Source organism: Myxine glutinosa, chromosome 13, assembly GCF_964187855.1.
Source record: "Myxine glutinosa chromosome 13, kmMyxGlut1.1, whole genome shotgun sequence".
NCBI classification, from domain to species: Eukaryota; Metazoa; Chordata; class Myxini; order Myxiniformes; family Myxinidae; genus Myxine; species Myxine glutinosa.
The window spans coordinates 2,008,273-2,027,758 of record NC_136273.1 but is presented as its reverse complement, the minus strand read 5'-3'; the positions used below and the strand labels follow the sequence as shown (position 1 = coordinate 2,027,758).

General features: G+C 44.9%; 1 protein-coding gene across 1 annotated transcript in view; it reads left to right on the top strand.

Annotated features, from left to right (window-relative positions):
* LOC137439185 (putative voltage-dependent N-type calcium channel subunit alpha-1B) overlaps window positions 1–19,486 on the top strand; it is an 856,614-nt gene that overhangs the window by 213,631 nt on the left and 623,497 nt on the right. The window contains exons 11-12 of the mRNA XM_078766934.1: window positions 4,323–4,532; window positions 16,673–16,785. Coding sequence (XP_078623060.1) covers window positions 4,323–4,532; window positions 16,673–16,785 — 323 coding nt within the window. The remainder of the gene's footprint in view (window positions 1–4,322; window positions 4,533–16,672; window positions 16,786–19,486) is intronic.

Below are 19,486 nucleotides of genomic sequence, written 5' to 3'. Positions count from 1 at the left end.
TTAATATCCTTCTTCTCCTCTAGGGAGGAGCCCGGGCATTGTTCCAGTTTGTCGCATAATTCGTTGGTTGTCATTCCCTTCCAGCCGAAGAGGACGGTCTGTACCTGTTTCTTTAACACCGGCCGAAGCCCCTCGATTAGATATTGATTTACCAATGGTTGGGGTAGCCCTCCCAGCTGCATCGGACCCAGTCCTCCCCAGCGCGCAATGGCCTTTTCCAACCTTTCTCGGTACTCTCCAATTGGTTCTCCTGCCTTTTGTTTTATGGCCCCAATTTTTCCCCAATCCGGACCTCCTGCTGGCAACAGCGCATGCTCGATGGCACCCAGCAGCCGGAGCTTCAGTGCGTCCCATTGCACTAGTGTTATCCGGGGGATAGCACCCACCGCCCTTGGGTCGTCGTGCGGCCAGTGTGCTCTTTGTCTAGCCCTTTCCCATACTTTGGGTGGGAGCACGGATACTCCCATATGAGTTATGTCTCGGTAGTCGCACTCGCCAGCTATAAACCAATCCGACATGGTCGGCACTATCTGCCGCGGATCCTCAATAAGCAAATGTTGAATCCTTTCCCGCATTACAGTTAAAGAGGATTCTTTCCATGGTACTCTTTCTCGAACCCCCTGTCCTTGGGCGTCAACTCCGATAACTTGTACAGGGCACAATGTTTTCCTTTCCTCTATTTCCTGACATTCCGATGGGGTAGTTTGTGAGGTCCTTTTCCCCTTACAACCTACCAGTGAGGGGTATAACCCATCCGGTCCTATCGGTGGCGGGAACCCTGCGATGTCGGTCCCGTCATCTATTCCGTTAGCCCCGAGTTGTGCAAACGGCCTTCCCTGGCTCGGGTGGTTCTGGGGTATCTGGGGCGCGATGGTAGCGGGGTTATAGGGAGGTGGTAGCGGGGGCGCAGAAAGGATAGGTGGTGCCTGAAACCCCGGGACAGAGCTTAGGACTGGGGCTGGGGAGGGTAGATTGGTCACTGCCTCCCCTCTCGCGGGGTCTGGGTTTTCAACGAGCGGCATCAGTCGCGCGTTGGCCTGCCTCTCTATTTCCTTAAGCGCTTCATCCTGCTCTTTATTCGCCTGTTTCCTCAGACCCTTGAGTTTTGTTACCTCACCAGCCAAGCTGGCCTGTTTCGACTTTGCGTGTCGCTTCATCGCTTCTTCCTTCCACCAGCCAAAGACTTTCCAATAGTCAGGCGGAAAGTGTTTCGTGGCCTGTTCGAACTTTTCTAATGTCTCATACAACACGTCCAATTTTTCCAGCGCAAAAGACCCTCCTTCGGGCCACGGTTCTCCTAAATCCTTCGTCAATGCAACCCATGACTTCCCTGGTCTCACAGCAGCATAGCCATACCTCTTAAACATAAAAAATGCTGGGGTATGTCTAAGCGGTTCACCTGCCTTTACTGTCTTATTACCTATACTGTTACCCATCCTAAGAAAATTGAGTTTACCGACGTAGCCTTGTACTCGTGAGGATCGCCCGCCTCGCGTTTACAGCCGTCTACCTAACTCTGAGAGGCTCGCAGCCTTGTACTCGTGAGGTTCGCCCGCCTCGCGTGGTACGGCCGCGCTACCTAACTCTGAGAGGCTCGCCCGCCTACACAGCCGTCTATCCTACCCTTACTGCACTTTCCTGGCGTCCTACGCCCGTATAATAGTTCTGATCTTACTTAAAATCCCAACGTCTCCCGGGTAGGCCTCGGATCGGGACGCCGCCCTTATCCTTACCCTCACAACCCAGAGATCTATTACCCCTTAACCTCAGGCGCCCAACGTGGGGCACTTCTCCTTACGTAACGTTACCCTAACGAGTCCATAAACAATCAGTTGCTCCAGGACCCAAGCGGTCCGTAATTAAATTTAGGTTCGTGGAACAGGTATGAGCAGGGAACGGAACGTACGGCGACCGAGCAAGAGAGAGTGGGTTACAATTTGGACTGACCCCCGGGCTAAAAAAGGAAAAAACAAAAGAAAACCACAGCTCACCTGACCCGGATCAATTGCCAGCTGGTCTCTCACCACTCCCTTGCCTGGGACCGCGTCCCGGACTGCCCAGACTGATCCCACCGCTGCCACCAGTTGTCGGATTGGGACTTAGGACTTGGGACTCAAAAGACTCAGAAGAAAGGAGCAACGGATATATTTATTGGAACTCGAGTACTCAAGCTTGAGGACAGCAAAGTTGCATTGAAACTCACAAGGAATGACCAACAGTACAACAAGATGCTCTGAAATAATTCAATTAACATTGCTTTATATAAAGGAAAGTCAGGGGTGGAGTTAGCTCACAAGACACAGAGACAGAATGGGCTCATTGGGTCCCCCACCACAGTCCCATCCTGTTGTTCAGTTAATTAAAGGAAGTTCATCCAAGGCCAGTCATGGGTTAGCTCTGATAAGGAGATGGTCAGCATTATGTGACAACATGTTTACAACTTTCTGTATAGCAGCTGGCTTGGGAAAGTACAAAGGGGAGTGGACACTCGTAAAACTGTCAACTTGCAAGATAATGGCAGAGTCAGGAGAAAGGCAAAGAGAGATAAGAGTTGCCTCCAAGGCCTGGAAAGGGGAACTAGAGATTGTGCCCACGCAGGCCAGAGCACACAGGCAGAGAACTCCTTATTAGGATATTACACATCCTCAATGCAGTAGAAAGAACTCAGTATCATAAAAGAGTACAGTAGCAAGTCAAAACAAAACATATAATTGGTTATACTTGGTAATTGGTAAAGCAGCAAGGATATACAAAGGGGGAGGGGCATTACAGCTCCCTACATATATATATATATATATATAACATATATATATATATATATATATACATATACATACATATATATATATATATATATATATACATATACATACATATATATATATATATATATATATACATATACATACATATATATATATATATATATATATATATATATATATATATATATATATATATATATATATATATATATATATATATATATATATATATATATATATATATATATGTTTGCTCTTCACCCATTGGTTGGACATCTGACCTGATGTCACCTACAATTGTAACATGAAATACTTAAACCAAAACACCAAAGGTATCAAAACTACCAAAAAAAAAAACAACTAAAAGAAGGTTACAAAATACTGAGAGGACCCAAAAGACCCTGAAAACCCAAAAGACTGAAAATATCCTGAAGACACAATGGAGCCAACAGACACAAAAGACCCCGATAACCCAAAAGACTGAAAATATCCTGAAGACACAATGGAGCCAACAGACCCAAAATACCCAAAAGGTTTAAAAGACACTGAAGACCCTTAAATACCAAAAAAAATATCCCAAACACCGAAAATACCCCAAAGAACCCAAATACACCAAAGACCCTTAAAAATGCAAAATATCTAAAATACCCAGAAGACCCAAAAAACCCCAAAGACCCTCAAGACCCAAAATACCCCAAGTTCCCAAAAGACTCCAAAGACCCAAAAATACCCCAATAACTTTAAAGACCCCGAAGACCCAAAATACTCCAAAGACCAAAAGACCCTGAGGACCCTGGTGATTAGAACAAGACCATAAAAGGGCATGAAGGAAAAGACCATGAAAGACCCAAAAGACCATCAAATACCCAAAAGACCTGGAAGACCCAGAGGATCCAAAAGACCTGGAAGACCCTGGGGAACCAAAACACCAAAAAGACCCTGAGGAACTGAAACACCAAAGAGACTCAGAGGACCCAAAAAATCATAAGACCGAGGATTCAGACTTTGGCATGCTCAGGAGGCTGTACCATCCAATATATTGTTCCAACCTGTCATCTCTGACGGGTTTTTATACGAGTAGTAATAAAGAAAACAAAGTTCAGAAGAAAATTAACTTTAAATGAAGGAATAATGGAAGATTTACAGAAATGATGTTTGCACGTCAATGACACTTTGGTATTTCTACTTTGGCAAAGACAGCCAAGTGTGCAGTTGATCATTCTCTTGATGCATGCTGTGCCTCTTTATGCGATTACCAGCAATGTATGAATGCCAGCTCCCAACATGCAGCCATATTTTATTGGATTTAAGGATGCACCTCCTGGTGATTTCAGTACAGAAAGGCAAAAGGCTGTGGGTGGACTTGCTCCCATAATTTTGCGACAGGGTACAAGCCTGCATGGTTACTCATTTAGATTCTGAATTGCCATGCAATCGATCAGGTCATTGATAATTATGGAATGGATATAAACATAGGATTTGAATTTGATGTCTGCAACCCCCTTACTGCTTGTGACTCAGTGCTTGCGATGTCTCCCCTTTTGTTGCTGTGCCTAGGTTCGCCATTTGCCCGGGCAAGCATTGTGAGTGTGAAGCAGGAAACCTCTTCCTATTTCCAGAGGAAGCAAAAGCGCATGCGATTCTTTGTGAGACGGATGGTGAAGTCACAGACATTCTACTGGACTGTCCTCTGCCTCGTTGGCCTCAACACCCTCTGTGTCGCCGTTGTACATCATGATCAACCACAAGGACTCACAGATTTCTTAGGTATGCCCAGATGGACAATAATGGTCAACTGCAAAAATCACTGCCATACAGTCAAATATATATCTATCTATCTATATATATATACAGACTTGGCATTTAATATGGAATTTTTTTTTTTGTGGGGGTGAACTTACTTTTCAAGATGACTGAGAACCAAAAGTTCATTGGAATTATATTGAAATTATTCTAGATTTTGTTAATGTGACCTTTAAAAGAAACAAAAACCACATTTGACATTTCGAAGCAAATAAATTGATCCTTGAAAGTGATGTAAACTGATATCGAACTCAATTCACGGACAGTACTGTTAAACTTCTGTACGTTTTCCAAAAGTATCTCTTTATTTTGCACATTAGCCAAAAAAAATTTCAACAAAAACAAAAGCGAAATTATGACTGGGATTATGGACAGTAAAATTACAGTTCAGTACTTCGTGTAACCCCCACAAGCATTCAGGAGAGCATGTACACGTCGAGGCATGCTGTTCACGAGATTTGCCAAGGTTTGGACAGGCATCGCTTGCCATGCAGTGACAATAGCCTGCTGCAATTCACGCACAGAGGTCGGCTGCTGGTCCAAGTGGTCGATTTGACGCGTTAATTCTGCCCACAAGTTCTCTATCGGATTCATATCCAGGGACATGGCAGGCCACTCCATATGCTCTACACCACGGTCAGCAAGAAAGTGTTGGATCATGCGAGCACGATGAGGCCGTGCATTGTCATCTTGGAAGACAAAGTTTCCTCGAAAGGCTGCACGAGCAAATGGAAGCAATGTTTCTTCCAGAATGGCCCTGTACTTGAACTGGTTTAGGTTTCCAATCAGAACAACCAGGTCAGTTTTGCCCCCTGCATGAAAAGCAGCCCAAACGGTCACCACACCACCTCCAGCTTGGACTCTTGGCACTATACAATCTTTGTTGTAGGCTCCATGCACTTGTCTGCGCATTCGGACGCGGCCATCTTGACGACAGACCAGAAATCTAGACTCGTCACTGAAGATCACGTGATTCCAGTATCCTAGCTGCCATTGACGGTGCTCTCTGGCCCACTGCAATCGGCACTGGCGGTGTTGTCTGGTCAGGCGTGGCTTTCTCAGGGGGCGCCTGACACGATAGCCTGCTTGAACCAGTCGTTGGTTGACTAGCCTTCTGGATACAGGCACATTTGTCAGTTGCTGCCACTCAGCCCTAAGCCGATTAGCTGACTTGGTACGGCCATTGCGGACTAACCGGTGCAGCTGGCGATCATCCCTCCTTGTGGTTCTGTGGGGACGTCCTGGCCTCGGTATTGGAGTAGGGACACCCCTCTGAGCATTTCGTTTCAGGATCTTTGACACCTGACCTTGAGTGATGCCATACTGCCGAGCAATAGCACACCGTTTCATGCCGTAATTTCGTAAAGCCACCACTCCATGACAAACAGCATTGTCGAGTTGACGGACCATCTCTAGAGGAAGCGGCACTAACTTTTGGAGATGTGCAGCAGTTGTTTTCCACTAATACAGAACGCAACAACCCTTGTATACCCGACTGTTAAGCCAATCATCAAATGCACCTGTCCGTACATTTTGCCACGCCACCTGTGATATAATCCTGTTGTTAACTTCTTGCTGCGACAGACATTCAGTGACATGGTTCTTTTTACAAATAAATCACCAAAGTGTAAAATAAACTCACCAGATTGATTTACTGAGTTAAGAAAGTAAACCCAAGTCAAGAAAAAAAAATTCCATATTAAATGCCAAGTCTGTATATATATATATTTATATGTATATATATATATATATATATATATATATATATATATATATATATATATATATATATATATATATATATATATATATATATATATATATATATCTATCTATCTATCTATCTATATATATATATATATATATATATATATATATATATATATATATATATATATATATATATATATATATATATATATATAATATATATACACGACATGCCCAAAAGTATGTGCACACCCCTTCTAATTAGTAGATTCGGCTATTTCAGCCACACCCGTTGCTGACAGGTATATATAATCAAGCACACAGCCATGCAATCTCCATAGACAAACATTGGCAGTAGAACGGCCTGTACTGAAAAGCTCAGTGACTTTCAAAGTGGCACCACCATAGGATGCCACCTTTCCAACAAGTCAGTTCGTCAAATTTCTGCCTTGCGAGAGCTGCCCCAGTCAACTGTAAGTGCGGTTATTGTGAAGTGGAAACGTCTAGGAGCAACACCAGCTCAGCCCAAAGTGGTAGGCCACACAAGCTCACAGAACGGGAACGCCGAGTGCTGAAGCGCGTCGTGCAGAAAAATTGTCTGTCCTCGGTTGCAACACTCACTACCGAGTTGCAAACTTCCTCTGGAAGCAACGTCAGCACAACCACTGTTTGTCAGGAACTTCATGAAATGGGTTTCCATGGCCGAGCAGCCACACACAAGCCTAAGATCACCATGCACAATGCCAAGCGTTGGCTGGAGTGGTGTAAAGCTCGCCGCCATTGGACTCTGGAGCAGTGGAAACGCATTCTCTGGAGTGATGAATCACGCTTCACCATCTGGCAGTCCGACAGACGAATCTGGGTTTGGCGGATGCCAGGAAAACGCTACCTGCCCGAATGCATAGTGCCAACTGTAAAGTTTGGTGGAGGAGGAATAATGGTCTGGGGCTGTTTTTCATGGTTCGGGCTCGGCCCCTTAGTTCCAGCAAAGGGAAATCTTAACGCTACAGCATACAATGTCATTCTAGACGATTGTGTTCTTCTAACTTTGTGGCAACAGTTTGGGAAGGCCCTTTCCTGTTTCAGCATGGCAATGCCACCGTGCACAAAACTTGAGGTAGGGTCTAACATACTGAAAATATACTGTTATTAAATCAGAAACAGGGATATTAATTACAACGTTATAGTTGCCGCAAAAAGTAGTTTTCTGTTGAAGGTTTTACACAATGCCTGAACTTGAATGCCCATTTAAAGTTTCCCTGCTCATGGATGCCAAACAGTTTAACACAATCTGTTTGATTAATAGCTGAGTCGCCGATATGAAAACTGGGCACCTCTGCTGGGAGTCTTTGAAAACATGTCATCATGACCAAAGGTGGGCGGTCCGCTTCGAAAGTCCGCTTATCCGCTTATCCGCTTATCCGCTGCAGCGGACTAACGTTTTCGAAGCGGATAAGCGGATCGGAACAACCCCCGGAAACCGAAGCGGATAAGCGTAAGCGGACTACCGAAAAATTAAAGCGCATCGCGATTCGCCAAATCAGCTGTTAGCCTGAGCCGTTACTCTAGAATTGTGAATATTTATTTAAGTGAATAATAAGTGAAACCCTAACAACTCGGCTCTCGCCCAATCTCTTCCCGCTCGAGTTCCGTGATGCTTGGGTAACTCTATTTCTCAGGCATAACACGCCGCTCCCGAGCTCTGCCTCGGTCGAGCGCGTGTTCAGCTACGGGTCGGACATCCTCAGGCCTAAGAGGTCGGCCCTGGCTGCACCGAACTTCGAGGCCCTCGTCTTCATGAAGGGCAACCTCCAAATCCTCAAGAAGGCCCACGAGGTGGAGGAGGAAGACGAGGACTAGTCAACAGACTGCTAGTCTGTTGACTAGTAGACTCTCTTGTCAAAGAAAGGACGGGCAAATTGATTTTTCTTTAATGTAACTTGCATATATTAAAATTATATTTAAATTAACTGTAGAGTAGAGTAGAGTCGAGTGGAAAACTTTATTTCAATAAATTTTGAATAAATTTTATTTAAATAAAAATGTATATTTTTGATCTTAAAAGCTTTGTTTGTCTTTGTAGTAGTTAGAAATGGCTATTTAGGCTTAAAAAGCATTAAATTCCCTTTAGAAACGTCAAAAATCGCTTTAAAAACGTCGAAGCGCTTTTAAAAAATCGAAGCGGATAAGCGGATAAGCGGTAAGCGGACTAAGATTTTCGGCCGCTGAAGCGGATAAGCGAATCGGACTACACGGGCTGGCGGAGCGGATAAGTGGAAGCGGACTTAAAATTTTCCGAATCGCGCCCACCTCTGATCATGACTTGGCATTTACGAGTATTAAGATTCATATTGTTTTAAAATGACCATTCTTGGAGACAGTCAAGTTACTGCTGCATCCGACTTGTTTGCTCAGTTTCACTTAAGTAAGTAAGTGTAAATGACAAGAGTAAGAGTAAGAGTAAGAGTAAGACTGAGAGTGTGAGAGTCAGAGTAAGTGACTTAAGTGTAAGTTTGACAAAAGGTCATGTTATACAACAACAACAACAACAACAACATGCATTTTAAGGCCATTTTCCCTGCTAGAGCGGGGGTTAGCCTTGCGGTCCCCATGACAATCTTCTCCATTTTGCCCTATTTTCTGCATCTCTCCTTGTTAACCCCCTTGCCCGCATTTCTTCTTCCACCATCTTTAGCCAAGTCTTTCTCGGTCTTCCCCGTCCTCTACTTCCTTCTACATTCATTTCCATCACTCTTCTCAACCAGTCACTTTCATCCTTCCTCAACACATGACCAAACCATCTCAACCTGTTCCTCTTCACAGCATCAATCACAGGCTCTATTCCCATCATCTTTGGCAATTCATAATTTGTCTTCCGCTCTCTCAACGATACTCCGCACATCCACTGAACCATTCGCATTTCCACCCTTTCCAGCCTTCGTTGCTGCTCTACGTTCATGACCCATGTCTCGCTCCCATAAATCATAACACTTCTCACACATGCAGCATACACCTTTCCCTTCAGCTTCAATGACACCCCTTCCTCGTCAGCACGCAACTCAGTTCCCGAAACTTCTTCCATGCACATCTCACTCCAGCAACCGTTGCCGAGTCTGAGCCACCTTCTCCATTCAGCATGTCTCCGCGGTAGCAAAATGTTTTCACACCTTCCAGTTTCACGCCGTCTCCAAGATCCAACTCAACATTTCCTCCATCTGCAGCTCCCTCTGTGCACACCTTACATTTGAATGTAACTGCCACACTGGTTAATGACCCTCTCAGACCACTGCATTTTTGATGAACCCACTCAGCGCACATTGCACATTGAATGGAGTTCACTCCAACACCCTTCCTGCACACAGCACATGGCCACTTCCCAGATCTTTCCACCTCAACACATGCTTTACCACTTGTCATCACCTTCGTCTTTCCGATATTCACCTTCAGACCTTTTGTCTCCATACATTCCTTCCACTTGTTCATCTTTTCCTTCAGTCCATCCATACTTTCCGCAATCAACACCAGATCATCTGCATACAACAACTCCCATGGTAAACCCTCCTTTACGTTCTGAGCCAGCACCTCCATCACAGCTATAAATAGTAGTGGACTTAGTACCGACCCCTGATGCACTCCCACCTTCACCTCAAACTCACCACTGTTCCTGTCCTTCGTCCTTACAGCTGTGGTGCTCTTTTGTACATTGCCATCACTACTCTGATCAACCATTCTTCCACTCCTCACTTCCTCAATGCCCATGTCAATACTTCGCGTGGAACGCTATTGAATGCTTTCCCCAGATCACCAAACCCAAGAAACAACTTCTTCCTCTTCTCCATGTACTTCTGCAACTGCCTCACAATAAAAAGCGCATCTGTCGTTCCTCTTCCTGGCATAAATCCAAACTGCATTTCGTCGATCCTCACCTTCTTCCTTATCCTCCTCTCCAACACCCTTTCCAATACCTTCATTCCATGCTCCAATAACTTTATCGCTCGGTACAAGCCACACTCCAGAGGGTCACCTTTCCCCTTGTATAGAGGGACGAGGGTACTCAGTTCCCAATTCACTGGAATGCGGCCTTCTTTCACCACCAGATTACAGATCTCTGTCATTCTCTTCACACCCCAACTTCCTGCTGCCTTCAACATATCTCCCACAACTCCCGTCGGCCCTCCTGCTTTTCTACTCTTCATTGCTTTTATCGCTTCCTCAACTTCCTTCTCAGTTATCTTCTCTGCCGGTCCTAAAACTGGATTACTCTCTATGTTGCCATCCCATTCATTCTCTGTATTCAACAGCATTTCCATATATCTTTTCCATCTCCATTTAAATTCCATCTGGGTCCACAACGATTTGTCCCACTTCATCCTTCAAGCAACTCCCCCCCATCACATCACACCTCTCTTTCGCTATCTGCTTTGCAATCCTGAATACCGCTCTCTGACCCTCTTCCGAATCCAAGCGTTCTCCGAACATTTTCCTACATGCCTCCTGCGCCTTTGCTACCTCTTTCTTTGCAGCCTTCTTGGCTGCCTTATAACTTTCATGCTCTGCTTTTTCTGCTCCCGTACCCTTCGCCTTCTGCCACTCCTTGAACTTCTTCCTCTTCTCATCAATCCTCTTTCCAAATTCATCATCCCACCACGATGTTTCCAAGTGCCTCGGTGGTCCTTTTGTCCATCCACATACCTCACCAACGGCTCCCAACAGACTATCTTTCATTGACATCCAACCACTTTCAAGCTCAACCACATCACCCTCTACCCTACTCAGCCTCTCTTTTAATGCCTCCCTTACTGTCACCTCTTTCAACCTCCACACCTTCTTTCTTGGTTGGTACTTCACCCGCCGAGCTCTCCTCGCTCCTTTCACCCTTATGTTGCAGACAACCAAGTGGTGCTGTGAAACAGCCTCCTCCCCCGGGATCACCTTTGTGTCCTGGAGGTGCTCCCTATCTCGCCTACGCACCATCAGGTAGTCAACGGTTGACGTCAACCCCCCTGACGTGCATGTAACAAGCTTATTATCCTCTTTCTGGAACTGATTATTACAAATCAACAAATCAGCTCCATCAGCAAACTCGAAAATCCTTTCACCTTCTCCATTTCTCACAATATATCCGTAACCCCCCATGAACTCCCTCAAAACCGTCAATACTCCTTCCCACATATCCATTTAGGTCTCCTCCTACCACAACAACTTCCTCATCTTTCACGTTTTCCATCAGCTTCTCTATCGCACACCAGAACTTGTCCTTCTCTTCATCGCTCCGACCAACCTGCGGAGCATATCCTGAGATGACGTTCACCAAGAGTTTTCCAATCATCATTTTCACCATCATCAACCTATCACTCACTCTAGTCACACTCACCACACTGTGTACAAACTCCTCAGAAAACAGGACACCAACACCATTCACGCCCTCCGGGCACCCTTGCCACACAAACTTGTATCTGTCCCTGCCTACCCTTCACCATTCTCACACCACTTCCCTTCCATCTCGTCTCCTGCACACAACATATGTCCACTCTTCTTCTGATCAATACTTCCACCATTTCTCCTGATTCCCTGTCATTGTCCCTACATTCCATGTCCCAAACCTCAGAAACCGATCTCCACTTCGGGCTGTACCCTGCCCATATGTAGTTGTAATTGTCATGGTTCTCTTTTTGAGGCAATGTTTTTCTGGCCGGATGCCCTTCCTGACGCCAACCCTCTTAGTCGCCTCTTACGACATGCAGGGATACGGTGTACCTATTCTAAACCAGGGTACACACCGGGAAACGTTTAAAACATGGAAATTCTGGAGGGGGGGGGGGGGCGTCAGCACCACGGCTGCGGCGGCCCGGTATGTATATATGTATATATATGCATGCCATGATATGGTATGCCCACCTCGGCATCGGGCAACCCGGGTCCTCCCCTGGGATCCTCGGGCCCCACTCACACACTAATCTAACCGGCTCCCAGAGCCTACCTGCGGCCGTACCTGGCCGACAAGGTACCAGTGACGGAGTGCCCCAATAACCATACGCACCAATTATGCCACACGCCCAGCCATGTCACTGTCTACTGCACCCTACAAAACACTACTTCCCACTACCCGCACCACAGGTGTCAATATCCATGCAATTTACCTATGCCCTCTACCTGGCTTTACAATCCCCCCCCCCCCCGGGCTTTCGCGAATGGGTTCCACTTCCCCCCATTCAATCCTTCGCACCGTGCATTCCACACCAAGCATTCCACAGCTTTTATCTTGCACACCAAATATCTTGCACACCATTTTTCTCCACACACCTCAAACACAATTCCATTTGTTCTCACACACAACTCCGTTTATTCTCACATACACAGCATCATCTATCTACCTAATTTCCCCTAAAACTCGTGCTTCCCCGTCGTCCCTTTAAACTAAGCACACCCTTTTCTTTAATGACCACCTAAACTCTCTACGTACCCTCTAGATTTCAGGTGTCACTACTTAACTCTTAGTCCCTATAGTCTTCTAAATCCCTAACAATTATCCGAGCCCTCCCTCGGCTAGCTTCGGTGCCCCCATGGAGGCAACCATTGTTGGCCCCTCCATGGGCCTAACACTGCCATCCCCCTAAACTAATGCTCATGCCCCCCCCCCCCCCCGTGGGAGGAATGGTGACACTACAATTCCCCCACGTGGGGTACATTACTCCCCGAGTCTTCTAAACTATGAGCCCCCATCTATGGAGGTGCTTTGTCACAGCTCAGCCTCGAAGGGCCGAGCGATCCATGCGGGTGGTTGGTCGCCTGTATGTGGTGTCCGTCCGGCATTTACGATCCAAGGGGGGAGGTATTGATGGGCCCAGGTGCCAGGCTCCATCCCTGCGCGGGGCCTCACGGTCCCACGCACGATGACCCAACCGGCCACGGTCGGAGCACCTCACCCGATAAGGTGCGTGGCTCCGAAAACTCATACCTCCCCTCGAAGCCCGCCGATCGCCCTTGCCGCCATACGGCGCCAACCATACAGTGCGGGTGCCGGAGGCACGAATCGTGCACGCCGGTCCTTGCGAGACCGACCCAGCACCGATTCCCTCCGGTCACCGCAGCGCACAACTCACCGGGGACTCACGTACGCTACCCGTCCCGCTACGCGCTACCCCGGTCGGTGTCGATGCCTGGGCCGCGTCCTCACCACGCGCGACCCACTCCACACTCGCACACCCAGGGGCACACGCGCCCCCCACACACTCCGTTACCGCATACTCCGGTGCACACTCTTCCCACACACACTCAGGTGTGCACTCTTTTTCCACACACTCAGTTATCACACAACCAGGCGCACACGCGCCCCGCACACACTTTGAGTGGGGTAGGTTGAAGACTTTGAGTTGGGAGGGGGTGTTGAAACTTTGAGGGGGGTAGGTTGAGGACTTTGGGTTGGGAGGGAATGTTTCGGACTTGAAGAAAAAAAGGGAGTGCACAACTGCGGTTGGAGGGAGGGAGTGGTGGGGTTGTGGATTTAAAGTGCTCCTTCAGTGTACTTTTATATATTTTTTTATATTGCTTCGAGAAGTAATACACATCATTTTGGATGCTATTCCATGTCCTTCTAAAGGTTCCTACTTTTTGGAATAATAAATGTTACCGCAACATGAAGCTCATATTCCCAAGTCTTCTTATTCAATCCTGGAAAGAGGGGGTTTTAAAACAGTGATTAGACGGACGCAAATTTGTGTTCAAAGTAATCGGTTATTAGCTTTCCAATGGTACCACTTTTGTTATTTACAAGAGCAGTAACTCTTTAGAATATAATATGACAAGCACACACACACAAACATCTCGTTTTTTCATTTCTGTACCTCACAATTCTATCTCTTTTATACACACACACACACACACACACACACACACACACACACACACACACACACACACACACACACACTCACATACACACACACACACACACATACACATACACACACACACACACACACACACACACACACACTATAGTGATTGTGAACATAGCAATACATTGTTGCAGAAAAGATAAGACAATCTGCAAAGATGACAAACTTCAAAAGCCCAGGCCCAGATGGGATCCCAAACTTCTGGTTGAAGCAATTTGATGTTCTCCACGTTCACTACACTCGAACATTCAATGAACTTATCCAAGGAGATCAGAAAATGGATGAATGGTTCATAGAAGGTAACACCCAAATCTGAAAAGACCCAAATCTCCCACAAATACCAGCCAATAAACTGTCTACCAATAACATACAAACTTGTAACAGGAATCATCACAGAAACAAAGTACCACCACCGAACACAACAAGGAGGCCTAGAGACAGAACAGAAGGGATGCAAGAGAGGATGTTACCGTACATTAGCCCACCTATTAGTAAACAAGGCCACACTCAAAAATTTCAATATAAGAAGAACCAAATGGTCCACAGCATGGATTAGACCAAAAAAAAAAGAAGCTTTTGACTGTCCCACATTCATGGATGATAAAGTGCATGCAAATGTGCAAGATAAATCCCCAAATAATCATGCTGATTGAGAAAGCCATGGATCTATGGAATACCACACGAATCCTGCAACACTCACAGGGAAAGATTGAAATACCAAGAATAAAGATACGACGCATGATCTTCAAAGCCCGTCTCCTCTCCTGTTTTGCCTCGCCGACCTCGATACAAAAATACAGGATGTAAAAAACAAGGCATCATGCAAATAAATACCGTGGAGTAGAAGAGAGCCACCAAATATGTCACAAACAAATGCATAAAACAGTTACCAAAGAATATCTGCGTCGAACAAGGCTGAACCTAAACATATATGTCACATCGAGAAACAAAATCTAAGCCATAAACCAACTAGCAATACCAGTTTTCCAGTACAGCAGTGGAGTAGTAAACAAGTGGAAATCAATAAACTAGATATCAAAATAAGGAAACTCCTCACCATCCACAAAATGTTTTCCGAAATCAGTGCATCCCGAGAATGTACCTGCCGAGACGATAAGGAGATAGCGGCCGGATAGAACTCAACCAAGTGTTAAGAATGATGACTGTAGGACTTGCTGAATACATGAAAAGTTCACCAGACTACAGAATCCAATTTGTATGCAAACACAAAGACAGCAAACCAGAAAAGGTATCCCTAACTGACCGAGAAGAAAATTCCAAAGACAGGTGTAAATGGAAGATGTCACGCGTAAAACCAAAACAGCAATCAATACAGCCGCAACTATTGCCAAAAAGACCAAAATAAAAAACAAAATATCAACAGATATGCACCGACAACTGGAAGAATGAATAAACAGCAGGAAGATATAAAAAAAGAGTTGGACTGGTTGGGGATAGACAAAGAATACTCATTGGAATGTCTAAGAAGATGTCATCTCAACAAAAGATGGTGAACAAATCATTATAAATGCGCAATATCAGGGACACTACACGAATGGCTTTAAGAAAATGGCAGGACTGAGTCAATCGGACAGATGCAGGTTCAGTAAGATAGCAACACGAAGCACGAGCCACCTCCGACTGGGATGTACAAAAACTCATGTCAGAACAGCTGTACACACAAAGGCCCAACAGGGTATGTAGAGTAATCGATTGGCACATATGGAAAAACTTTGATATCCCGGTCCCAGAAGCCTCATGGAAACATGAACCAAAAGCAATCATTGAAAACAAGGAAGTAACGCTAACATACTACCTGACGATCCCATCGAGCGTAAACATAGAAAACAAAGCATTGCGAGCAGATATAGTATTTCGGTACAAAATAGAGAAAAAGGCATTGATAATTGAGGTGTCAGTACCAAGTGATGTTGGCCTACCCACAAATGCACACGTGTGCACGCACACACACTAACATTAATATGCACTCACAAGCAGATACACACAGACACAACTACACATAGATGCACACACACACACACACACACACACACACACAAACACATTAATATGCACTCAAGCACATACATGCCCAAACACACTCAGACAAAACTACACACAGATGTACACACACATACACAAACACATTAATATGCACTCACAAGTACACACGCACACGTGCACACACACATACACAAACACATTAATATGCACTCACAAGTACACACGCACACGTGCACACACACATGCACACACTTTCCACTTTTAGTAATGATCTTTTTTAATGTAGAAGCCAATATGCTCTAATATTTCTTGGACAAGGCTTCCACTTGGACCATTTGAGTCCTCACTACACTTTGCCTGGAAGTATTTTTTTTTCAACCTAACAGCATGTCTCTTACACAAATTCACATGTTTGGGTGCCTCCTTCACTGCCTTGGGAAGGTCCATCTGTGGCTGAGCCCAAGGACTAACCGCTGTCTGATGGTTCATCAGGCTACACTGAATACGTCTTTCTGGGCCTCTTCCTCATCGAGATGCTTCTCAAGATATATGGCCTTGGTACGCGGACATACCTCCAGTCTTCTTTCAACTGCTTCGACTTTGGGGTGAGAAAAGGCATTGCTGTGCATTCCACACTTCATTTATCAACACCATGCTTGTGAACATGGCCTCTCTCAGAGGAGACAATACTCAACCTCTACACATTTGTGATCTGTGACTTTGTGATCTATTCTATTTAAAAAAGAAAGAAACAAAAGTGACATAAAAATGTAATTTTTGTGACATTTTGTCTGAGTTACAAGGAACTTGAATGAAGAATGAGGCCATCAGGCCCATGAGGTGTGTGCAATACTGCTAATATTGAAGTAGCCCTCAATTGCAGCTGCTCATACAGTTGTGGCCAAAAATATTGGCACCTTTGTACTTTTTTCAAAATAATGCACCATTTCTTCGAGACAATTGTTGAAATTAAATAATCTTTTAGAATCCACATTTGTATTTTTTGGTTTGCAGTGGAACAAAACAAAAAAAGCTTTAAAAATTACGAAATCTTAGCTTATTCCACAAATGAATCCTAAAATGGCCCGGACAATATTATTGGCACCTTTTAGAAGTTGTTAGAAATAATTAGATTTCAAGCAGGTGATTCTCCTTTCCTTTGGAATTGAACTCACCTGTGGTAAGTTGAAGGTGCCTGCAATATAAAAATCACTCACTCAACCGGTTTGAACAGAGAAAAGGAGTCATTCTGCTGTTTTGTGTCACTGTGTGTACCGCAATGAGCATGGATAAAAGAAAGAAAACCAGAGAATTGTCTGAAGAGGTCAGACAGAAGATTGTAGCCAAGCATGGACAATCTCAAGGCTACAAGTCCATCTCCAGAGACCTTGATGTTCCTGTGTCCATAGTACGCAATGTTATCAGGAAGTTTAAGGCCCATTGCACTGTAGCCAAACTCCCTGGACGTGACCGCAAGAGAAAACTTGATGGCAGATTGCAGTGAAGGATTGTTCGAATTGTGGAGAAAGCACCTCGATCAACTGCCAAACAGATTCAAGCTGATCTTCAGACACAAGGTATGACAGTTTAAACTCTCACAATCCGTCAGCAACTCAATGAGAGGGGGTTCTATGGTAGGAGACCCAGAAGGATCCCACTGCTGAGAGAGAGACATAAGAAAGCCTGACTGGAGTTTGCCAAAACACACCTGAACAAGCCAAAATCGTTCTTGGAGAATGTCCTGTGGACAGATGAGACCAAATTAGAGCTTTTAGGTAAAGCACATCATCTCTATGTTTACAGAAAACAAAATGAAGCCTTCAAACAAAAGAACACCTTCCCTACAATCAAACATGGAGGAGGTTTAGTGATGCTATGGGGTTGCTGTGCTGCCTCTGGCACTGGGTACCTTGAATGTGTGCATGGCATCATGAAATCAGGAGATTACCAAGGCATTTTGGAGCGCAATATTCAACCCAGTATCAGAAAAGGTCTCCGTCGAAGGTCATGGGTCTTGCAGCAGGTCAATGACCCCAAACACACTTCAAAAAGCACCCAGGAATGGTTCAAGACAAAACGCTGGACTGTTCTGAAGAGGCCAGCAATGAGTCCAGACCTAAATCCCATTGAACACCTGTGGGGAGATCTGAAAACAACAGTTGGGAGAAGGTGCCCTTCAAATCTGGGAGAACTGGAGCAGTTTGCACAACAAGAGTGGGATAAACTGCCAGAAGAGAGGTGCAGGAAGCTCATTCATGGCTACAGGAAACACTTGACTGTAGTTATTTTGTCCAAAGTCTGTACTACCTATTATTAAGTCTCAGGTGTCAATAATTTTGTCAAGGTCATTTTTTTTTTTTTTTTTTTGTATACTGAATCGAGGCTCGTGAAAGAGCTAACATTTATTTCACAAACAAATCAACCAGACAAACAAAATATATAAAAAGAGGGAGCGGAAGACAAGATGGGGAGAGAAGGGGAAGCACACAAACACAACATTTGAGAGCAGGGAGATGTGTGGGAGGGAGAGGGCTTGGGGGGAGGAGGCGTGGGAGGGGGATTTCTTTTTTTTCCCTGATTTAAAAGGATATATTAAGTTCTGAATCAAAAACAAAGGTTCTGTAATGTTAAGAGTGAAATATAGAATTGTGGAGACCAAATACTTTTGTTAATTTAACCTTATTTTTAGAGAAAATTGTGAGTTATTTGAAAAAAGTGCAAGTGTGCCAATATTTTTGGATTGACTGTACATAGCTATGTAACTCAATTTAAAATCGATTTGCTGTTTCTGCTGCAAGTTACATTCCAGGGAGAATATTTCATGCATTTACTACTCTGAGTGGAAGCTGTGAAACTGTGGCCTTAGTCCTATCACTGGCCATTCTGCTACAATGGCCTCTTCTGCACTTATTTTGTGTACACCCTTCATTATCTGAAACACCTCCATCAGATGCCCTCACAATTACCTCCTTCCAAATGTAAAAAGTCCTGCTTCCTTCAGCCGCTCTGAGTGCAGCTCGCACTGCAATCAATGGAGATGCTCTATGCTGTACCCTCTCTATTGAGCTATGCCCTTCCTTGGATGTGGTGGCCAACATTGAACACCATATTCCTTAGATCTGGTGGCCAACATTGAACACCTTATTCCTAACCTGTGGTGGCCAACATTGAACACCTTATTCCTAACATGTGGTGGCCAACATTGAACACCTTATTCCTAACATGTGGTGGCCAACATTGAACACCTTATTCCTAACATGTGGTGGCCAACATTGAACACCTTATTCCTAACATGTGGTGGCCAAC